At 42.7% G+C, this 10259-nt stretch overlaps 1 protein-coding gene across 1 annotated transcript in view; it reads right to left on the bottom strand.

The window, feature by feature from the left end:
• The window catches only part of LOC121176316 (leucine-rich repeat-containing G-protein coupled receptor 5-like), a 22396-nt gene extending 14442 nt beyond the window's left edge, over nt 1-7954 (bottom strand). The window contains exons 1-2 of the mRNA XM_041030363.1: nt 7305-7954; nt 702-773 (exon numbers count right to left, since the gene is read on the bottom strand). Coding sequence (XP_040886297.1) covers nt 702-773; nt 7305-7627 — 395 coding nt within the window. The 5' untranslated portion in view covers nt 7628-7954. The remainder of the gene's footprint in view (nt 1-701; nt 774-7304) is intronic.
• Nucleotides 7955-10259: the final 2305 nt, after the last annotated feature.

Raw genomic sequence — 10259 nt, 5'->3', positions numbered from 1 at the left:
GGCACCTTACTGACCCCACAGGGCCCGGTGCTTTCCATATCTCCCCAGGAACCAACCAGAACTGTTCAGCTGATTAATCACGTGATCAACAGAAAATTCTAAAACTGTTCATCAGACAAAAAATGAAATTTGAAGGCTTCAGCAAATAAAGACAAACATTCTTCACTATTTTCTGACAGTTTAGACACCAAACAATCCACGGATCACTACAGTTATTATTTCACTGAGTGAAACTGGGGTTTTTAGGGCCCCCTGGGGTCATGGGCCCCTGGACAGTTGCCTGCTTTGCCCAGTTGGTAATGTAGCCTTAGGCAGGTGAGGACAGATGGGATTACATATCGTATGCTCACAGATATCTGAGCTCCTCGCCTGCTCACACACCCTCGCTTCAGACACTCGTATCATCCGTCTCAGCCCTTCGGTCACAAACCAGAGCTCATGAACGTCTCAGGGCTGGAACACAGGTCAGCTGACCCCCCCCTCCCAGGTAAAGCTGGAGGGTTTGGTTAAAGTCACTGACACACACCTGTAATTGGTTTTCATGTGATATGTGGTACAGATTTTGCCTGATCGATCTTGTGGCTCTGATTCACACTAAGATTCCTGGAATTCCGCAGGAAGGAAAACTGATGCCACGACTCCAACACGGCAACAGATGACAGCAGAGACTGAACCTGTGTGTGTGTGTGTGTGTGACTCACAGCTCCTCCAGGAAGTGCAGGCTGGACAAACCTCCGCTGGACAACACAGTCAGATTATTCATACTCAGATCACTGAAAACAAAGAGAGAGAGAGAGGTGATAGTTAATGTCTCTCTACCTTCACACCTTTTGGCTCCAACACTTTACTTTGGAATTACATGAGAAAATAACAAAGTCATAAAATATAAATAAGTTAATCAACATTTGTGATAAAAAAAAATAATGCTCATAATGTCATTTAGATTTTTTTTAAACAGAAAAAAACTACATCCTAAAACAAACACTCACTTAGAAACAAACACTGAATCAAAGACTCATGAATTATTAAAGAGACATAAGTTCATAAAACGGCCACAGAGTCTGGTGAGCCCAGACACAGAGACCATTCAACACACACACACACACACTTCACATACAAAAACATTTAGATTCACAAAGCGTCTACTCAAGACTCAGGTAGGACACACACACACACACACACACACACACACACACACACACACACACACACACACACACAGGACTTCACGCCTCCTTCAAAGAGCTGGTGAAAGGAACGAGTCAACACACACCTGAGTGAGAAACAAGACAGGAGTGGAAGTTACTGGAAAGAGAGAAGGCAAGAAGTGAATGAATGAATGAATGAATAAACCAGGTTTTTCCAGAATGAATGAATGAATAAACCAGGTTTTTCCAGGACTTTCAATGACCTCTGCTAAGCTCTTCCATGACCTCACATATAATGTAGTGTGTGTGTGTAGTGTGGTCAACGAAGTAAAGAAAAACAAAACAAAACAAAACAAAACAGTATGTGAAGGGATGAAGTACATGGCCAAAAGTATGTGGACACCTCGGTGGGTGTTTTTAAGTGCCCCTCTGTGTTTTTCAGAACTGGCTGGTTAATTATCTTTCAGAGAAACCAGTGTTTACTTCTGTGACCCGAACATACCCTGATACATGAGAGTCACAAACTGAGGCTGGTACACAACAGTACACCTGAACCTGCTGTGGGGTTTTGTTCCCATCAGAGAACCAGTGAGGTCCAGCACTGGTGAGAAGGAGCAGGACAGCAAACCACGTCTTTCTGCAGCTGGTTTTGAAACTGTTGACCCAAATCTGGAAGAACAGTGTGTCTCAAACGTTGGCTCCCAAACCTTTTTGTCTGACCGACCTCCAAAACCTTATCAGATGAACTCTGGTACCCTTAATCGACATCAGCTGCCATGTTCCAAATTTGTTGTTTTTTTTATTGATTTCGAAATGTTTGTCTGTTTTGACTTTTGCTTACTCGCTGCCTACTTTGCATTCACTCTCAGTAACAGGTAGTTCTTTCTTTTTAACAGCAAATCATAATTTCCTCAGTCCAGAACACCGGCAGCTATAGATGCACCTGCTGGGGTAAACGCCCCTGGTTGGGAATCAGTGGTTTATTACTCGACAATCATTAGCGGACACCCCTGTCCACAAACTTTTGGCCCCATATTTCCTCATTTGTTGTTGTTATGGTGATGGTGGTGCAGCCTAAACCACTGCTCCCCAACCTGGAGCCTTTAGAGCCGAAACAGTCACTACATTCATCTATAAAACTACTTTAACAGTTTCAGTGCTGATTTGGGACTGTTTCGGCTCTGAGGCCGCAGACGCGCAGCAGAACTCACCGTTAGTTCACAGTGAGGTAAAGCAGCGTTTGCCCTCAGGTAACCTGATGTTAGCAGCTCTGAGTCGCTGGTGAAGCGTGAGCGCTGCTGAGCTCTGTTAGCTTGTTGTCGCTAAGTACCGGGCCGCTACGTTAGCTAACACGGTTTTCCGCCGCACGTTGTCGTATCGTGAAGTTTACTCACGTGTATTTACATGTCGGGTCATTTCCGCGTGAGCTACAAGGTTATGCGTCCGCCATGTTGAATGAGGGGAGCGAGAGGAGGCTGCGTGATTGATGCAGCACTTTGTTTGAGCCCGAAAAAAAAAATTGTGAATCAAATCGTAATCGCAGTATCTGCCAGAAAAATCACAATTAGATTTTTTTTTCCTAAAATCATTCAGCGCTAGTTTAAACCCACATCAGGTTTTTAGAAATTCACTTAGCTCAACAGGTAATTTCAGGTACAAGTCAAAACAAGGTGACATCAGTGTTTCTGATTGGCTCAGAGGGACAGGGACACAATTTGTTGTATGTTGTGTGTGTGTGCAGCCATGACGTTCTTCCTCCTTTCTTTTCTTTTCCTTATCTGTGTCTGTCTATTTTCTGGTCTCTGTGTGTCTGATAACTATCGGCAGGTAGCGTCTTTCCACTCAGGAGGCTCCGTCTGAAAGGAAACAGAGACAGGCTGTCTCCGTGTCTAACACACACTGTGAGGGCGTGTCTGCAGGTTGAATGCACTGGCTGTTAAGAAACTTTCTCAACATGCCATAAAGCCTGTTAATGTGTGTGTGTGTGTGTGTGTGTGTGTGTGTGTGTGTGTGTGTGTGTATAGCTTTACAACATTGTGGACAGGTAGGCTAGTCCAGTCATACAGAGAAGGTTTGTTTGGACGTATTTTAGCAGAATGTTCCTTTACTCTGAGCAGACCAACAGAGTGACGGCTGATTGGCTTTTACTGCTTTAACACACACACACACACACACACACACACACACACACACACACACACACACACACACACACACACACACTCTCAGGTCTGTGTAACTGTGCTTGAGTCTTCATTCGCCTCATTTATTAACTAACACTCAAAAAATATTTCTTTATATACCTGAGTGTGTTTTCAGACACTGGGCCTCTGTAATGTTCTCCACACGTGGTCACAGGCTGATATAAACAGTAAAATAGCTCACAGCTATTTACAGACAGTTTGTTCATTATTTAAAATTTATTAGTTAAAAGCTTTTTATTAGAGACAAAGCTCCTGCTTGAATAACTGTTTTTTTTTACGTGTCTTTCTACCAAGTTAAAAACTTTTTGTTCGATTAATATACAGAATCTATCACTTCAGCTTGATCTGTGATGGTTGACTGGTCCAACAGCAGTGTTCTGTCCTCAGCTGTGGACACTGGTGAACTCAGAGACACACACTGTAGTGATGATGAGGATTGTGATGATGATGGTGGTAGTTGTACTTTAACAATGAGGAAATACCCAGCTCTGATTACCCTGCTGGGTAAAACATGATGTCATATGACTTCACTTGTGTTTGCATTGTATTCTCCCTGTACTGGCTTTCAATGCTTCAGCTTTTATTATGAAACAAAATGTGTTTTGACCTGTAGCCTTCATCAAGGTCATCATCACCTCTTCAGAAAACTTCCTCTCTGTTAGCAGGCGTAATGTCTTCAGAAAAAAATCCCATGATTTCATGAAATCATTGTAATATATGAAGACAAGATTCAAATGTTTACACGTAAAGGCCAAAATATTTTTCATACTTTTTAAAGACTTTTTCTTTATTTAAAAGACCAGTCTTTTTTTCTTTCTTTTTATTTCTTAAAGTCAAACATTTACAAAAGAAAAGTTGTAATATTTTATAGACTTTATTCTTTGTGTATTTCTGCTTTTTTTTCTCAGGATCTTGTGTCACTGTGAGTTACAGACCCACAGCCAGGAACCATTTTATTGTACAAGTTCAGATCCTTGAACTTTTTTCTGTGTGGACTGAAGAGTAAAAGGAGCATGTATGAAGAACAAGGAGGGCAGAGGGATGGAAGAAAAGACGAATACATTAACCATGTTGTATGTGTTTTTTTTCCCTTTGAGTTCGATGAAGCTTTGTGTGCATGTGTTGTCTTTTCTCCGTCTCCTTGGGCTCAAACTGATGGATATCAGACAATTATTCAAACGCTCGAGTTCACAGAAAGACAAACTCTGAAGAGGGAAAGAAAAGAGAGTTGTGTAGTTCGGAGGCGTAATGTGACAGTGAGGCCTCTCTCTGTTTTTGTCCTCTTTCGCTCTTTCTTTCTGTCTTTCTTTCAGTGTTTCGGGGGCGGGTCAGTGGGCCCCCCCCCCCCCCCGGGGCGAGTGAACGTGGGGGGTTCATTCCCCGATCTGTCCTGTCAGTCTGAGCTGTATGCTCCCAAAGAAAGAGACACCGCAGGATGAACAACAGCTCCCCACAGATGTGTCTGCGTCTTAGTGCAAACAAACAGTGTGTGATGGCATCGTGACACCGGACCAGACCGAGTCCAGATTTCATCATCAACATATCAACCACTATCTACCATATCTATAACTGTCCCTGTACGAGTTCCTGGGTTTCACAGTTTGTAAATAAGCCATCAGCATTTTTTTCACAGAATCCAGGAAAATCCAGGAATGATTTATGATTTTAATTTTGCAAATGACCTACAGTGGAAGAAGCAGGTGATTAACAGAGATTCAAATAACGACTCCTGCCTCACTTCGTTCAGGACTTAGAACATCTGCATATTAATTAAATACACACACACACACACACACACACACACACACACACACTCTGTTTAAAACCAGTGTTTCTCAGTGAAGTTCAGACCTTCCATGGTTAATAAAACAACTGCTGATCACAGAGGCCAAATGAGGAATCAGATCAAAGATTAAATGGTCAGTTCAGTTGTTGACAGAGCTCAGGACCTCCAATATGGCTGCCAAAAGGGGCGTGGCTACAAACATCCTTCATATGTACATCAGTTCATTCATCAGACTGCAGCTAAAAGCATTCCTGTGCTCCTGCCGTCAGTCCGAGGTAGAATAGAGACTTACAGACCCATTCAGACTTCAGACAGCACTGCTTAGGCATGCAGCGAGTGTACACACACACACACACACACACCCACACACACACACTCACAAAGGCACTGACAGATGGTAGCATTCAGAGTGACGGCGGTCAAACAGACAGAGACTGTGAACTGACTCCCTCAAATCTGTCTGAGATCAGTTACTGTTTCATTTTCTCACAAATTGGTTGAACGTTCTCACAACGTTCCAGAAAACACAAATATTCAAGTCATTACCCAACTTAGAAAAAAAAATACTACGGGACGTCCAGAGTGAGGAGCTGAGGGCACATGAGGAAAACAACACTTCTTCTGTGGATCAGGGATAAATCCAGTGACTAGTCCACCACTGTGCTGAGAGCATCTCTCCAGGATCACCTGAAGGCATCATAAAAAGGTGACCAGCCTGCAGTGGAACTGTCAGATACTGGTGACCAGCAGATACACTGATGGGACCCAGTGACCGACCGACAACTCTCCAAAACACACACGGAAACACACACAGAAACTCCTTGATGTTTTGTTGGATTCAATTCCTGATTGGAGCTTTAATAAAGACACAAAGAACCTTTGATCGACTGTCGCTGTGTGCGTGTGTGCGTGTGTGTGTGTCCATCTGCCTGTCTTAGACAAACTGTAAGGAAAGTGCTTTCATTGAGAAACACACACACACTCACAGAGCTATTCTGAATAGAAGAAGGTTTTCTTTAATGAGAGTGAAACTTAAATCCTGGACATTGTCCTGCTTTTAGACCACAGCCAAGACGGGCAGGTTTTCCTTCTACACACACACACGCACGCACACACACAGTGTACAGTGATGTAATGGTTTTCAGCCAGAGCTGAAACATGTCTTGTATCGAGGCTGGTCACCTGCTGTGAGGTGAAATGGATTTGAATTCATTTCAGTGTCTCGCTTTATCAGGAGTTTAAACTCAGACTACAGTCGCCTGCTCAAGTAGAAACACTGAAACTTCAATGACACTGTTGTTAAAGGACCATAACAAAGTTTTTGCATGTGGTTCAGCGTGAATAACACACTGCTTTGGACCATTTTTCCAAAGCATATTCTCAGCTTTATTTGCTGATGGGCAGACCTCACAGATATTTAATCATAAAAATATAACATTGTCTTAACATTTCAGTTTGATTTGATTCATGAATGAATGACTATTTTTGTATAAGCAGCTCTATAAACATCTGCCATTCATCATAACTCAGCTACTTTTTTCCTTTTCTCTAACAGATGTGTTCTGTCCACAGGGGGAGCTGTGTATGTGTGTTAGCAGGTACGATAAACTAACAGAGCTACAGGTGACCTCAGGGTTCAGGGGTCACAGAATCCTGACAGGAGACTGATATTGCCTCAAGAAAAAAATACCACTTAGGTTTTTTCTCAAGAAGAACCTCTTGGAACTTCTGTGAAAAGTTCCCTTTGGGTCCTCTTCAAAATCATCATCATCTTCAAGTAACAGTGGAACCTCCTCATAAACACCTGGAAGGTCTTCAAGGGAGCATGGGGCCAAAGAGACCTTTCAACTTCCTCAGCGACTCCTGGACTTCTGAAAAGTTCTTTCTCTGCTTACTTTCACTCTTTATTTCTCTGCTGGCAGCGAGAGTAAACTGATCTCCTCAGACCGCCTTAACCACCATATGAACAACCGTAATGACATGCGCGTGCGTGGCAGCAGAGAGGCGGACAGGTGCTGCGTTTCTCACGACTGCACAGTATCCACGCGCGCGCGCGCGCGCGCGCACGAGCACGCACATAATTTGAGTTGTTGTGTTCAGCTGAAGAGCAACAGGTTGTAAAACAGCATAGTAAACGAGAAACATAAACCCTCGGCTCTGACTTACAGGTAGGATGTGAAGACGCTCAGGTTGCTCGGTATCTCCCGGAGCCCCAGGTCCGAGCAGTCCACCCGGTGCAGCAGCCCGTCCACCTCGCACCGACAGCGTCCAGGGCAGCCAGCTCTCCCCGCTTCTCTGTCCCCGTCTCCGTTGCTCCCCACTCTGGCCACCGCGGTGCTGTTCTCTCCGGCTGCTGTCCCCTTCACCGCGGGCACGGTGGAGCTCTTCGCTCCGGCTTCGGAGCCCAGCATCTCTACCTCGGCCACGGAGCTCCTTAACCCGGCCGAGAGGACTGCAAACGCGGCCAACAAGGCCACTATCCTCGGCATGTCCCCCGCGGTTTCTCCTCGGAGGGTAAAAGTTTCACTCAGAAATAACAATAAGACACAAACAAAGTTGCAGCCTTGGATCTGGATCACGTTGTTTGTGGTTGTTTGTAGTCCCCCCTCACTGGATTTGGATTGAAAACGGTTTGGATCAAATTCACCTAATCTGGATTAAAAGTGGCGCGGAAAGAAAATAAGCCAGTGCAATAAAAAGTTCAGGTTGTTTGAATTGAAGCCTGCAGTTTGGTTGCTTTCCAGGCTGCACGCGTGGAGCTGCAGAGCCGGAGTGTGTGTGTGGAGAGAGAGCAAGTGTGTGTGAAAGTGTGTGTGATTCCCTCTACTTGTACTACGACAGTGTGTAAGCCCCGTTCACATTTATATAGCCCGCTCTGTCCCTGTGTCTGAGATCACTGTATTACAGCAGATGAGGAGCGGGAAGAGAAGAACACACAGAGGTAAAATACTGGATGAATGAATGAATAAATACGCAGCCACAATTAATTCAGTCATTAAAAATGAAGCTCTTAAAAAGCAAAAGATGTGATTTATCACATTTGAAACGAGTGGAAAACTCGAACAGATTTAATGTTTTGTGTGATATATTCTTCATAATATTGTGTAGTTGTTGAACTGTTGAACTGTTGCACATCAGTCAGTCATCACTGTAAAAGTGTCAGTGCGAGCTGTTAAATCAGCCATTAAAACAACAATAAAACGTGTGACTGGTTCTCGTGTCTTTTTTTGCAGAGCTCATGATCTTCCTGAATAAATAAAATGTAAGACTCACAAACTAACAACCTGACTTCATAACTCACTAAGTAACATGATGTGATTTTCACACAGTAAATATCATAACTCACATGTAAAAACATTTATTTCTCATTTGCTGCTTCTTTTTTTTTTTTAAATAAAAAACAATACTTTTAAACATCCAATGAGTTTTTCAAATATATATTTTCAGTTTTTTATTGTTTTTACTGTTTAAATGTTCTTTTATCTGACTGTTTTTATGTTGTTTTGATCTGTCTAATAAAGAAGCAAAGCACAGGGCTACTGAATATACATTATTTTTGTGTGTTTACATTTTCTGCTTTTAGTGACTTGGGCACTGGGGGCAAAAAACATGAAAACCAGCTGACAGACAACTATCAAGTAACGTAAAATTTAAAGTAGATATTTCTAATAAATAACTTAATTAGATGAATCTAGATCCAGTGTTCCCTCTCTTTTAGCTCTGTGTTTGGTCTCTACCAGCTCCTGAGGGAAATATCTGAACTCTGAGCTAAAAGAGGCTAAAAGGTCCTGTAGAGCTGCAGAGTTTAGGTTCATGGCACCTTTAATTTCACTGTGTGGTTTCATTCAGTGTTAATATCAGTAACACACAGACACACACACACACAGAGCTCTGGTTAATGATTACACACTCTATCTACACACATGACTTCATGTTAGTGTATGTTGTAGAACTGAGGCAGTGAGTTTACTATACTATAATAGATGTGTGTGTGTGTGTGTGTGGTGATGGTGGTGGTGGACAGGTACAGGTAAAATATGAAGATGGTTATCTCACAAACACACACACACACACACACACACACACACACACACACACACACACACACACACACACACACACACACACACAGAGTGCACTAAAGCTATGATGCAACTGTTGACAGTATGAGGCAATCTGTCTAAAACCAGAGGAGGCGTCTGTCTCAGTTTTTTTAAAGGAACATTTTGGGAATTGTACAGAGAAAGGTTGTTGTTGTTAAATCCTATTAACTGATATTATTTCATCCAGGCCAACAAATGTGTTAAATATATGATTGGAAGCTCTTTACTGATGCCTCAAAACTTCACACGGACCCTCATTGATAACTCCTGGAATGTAAATGTCACAGAAATAAAGGATGTGACTCATTAAATTATTTTATAGTTACATGTCGTTGTTTGATTAATAGTCACTGTAGTAATTTAGTTCATTTTAGTGGTACTACTCCTTTTCGTGTTTCTGTTATATGAAGGTTGTGTCTCACCTGTTCCAGTTCTAGTCCGACTCTGACCTCTAGTGTCCGATCAGTGTACCGCACCCAGAGGCAGAAACCGCCTGAAGACTCCTGAGAAGCTTCCAGGAAGTTTTCCTAAGTTTCCATAGCTGCTCAAGGAGTTTTCAAGGGTCCTTAAAAAAGTTCCAGGGACGCTTGAGGAGGCTTTCGATGACATTATAGATAAACAGTGGGAAACAAAGATGGATAAATTCAGAGTGTAGAACATTTCCCTTTGAAAATAAATAAATGAATAATAACAACAACAATATATAACAATAATAATAATAAAATATATTTTAAAGAATAATCAACAGATAATTTGATTTCTGTCGTTTTCTGGGGCAGTGGAGGGTCAGTTGTTTGGTGATCCACCATCAGTCCCCCGTCTTTCACCCCCCCAGGCCTGAGGGCTGTGACAGGCAGCGACTCTGTCATGTGACACTGCAGAGATGAAGAAGCAGTGCAGAGCTCTCACTCTGCTTCCAGTTTGGAGTACCAACTCCTGGCCTTCTCCTGACTCTAGTTCCAAACAGCAAACACCCGTACTCAGATCCCTCACTTAAGTACGAATGTATTATGTAAAA

The sequence above is a fragment of the Toxotes jaculatrix genome, chromosome 22 (genome assembly GCF_017976425.1).
Source record: "Toxotes jaculatrix isolate fToxJac2 chromosome 22, fToxJac2.pri, whole genome shotgun sequence".
NCBI lineage: Eukaryota > Metazoa > Chordata > Actinopteri > Toxotidae > Toxotes > Toxotes jaculatrix.
The sequence above is the reverse complement of the archived record's forward strand: the minus strand, read 5'-3'. Positions and strand labels throughout refer to the sequence as shown.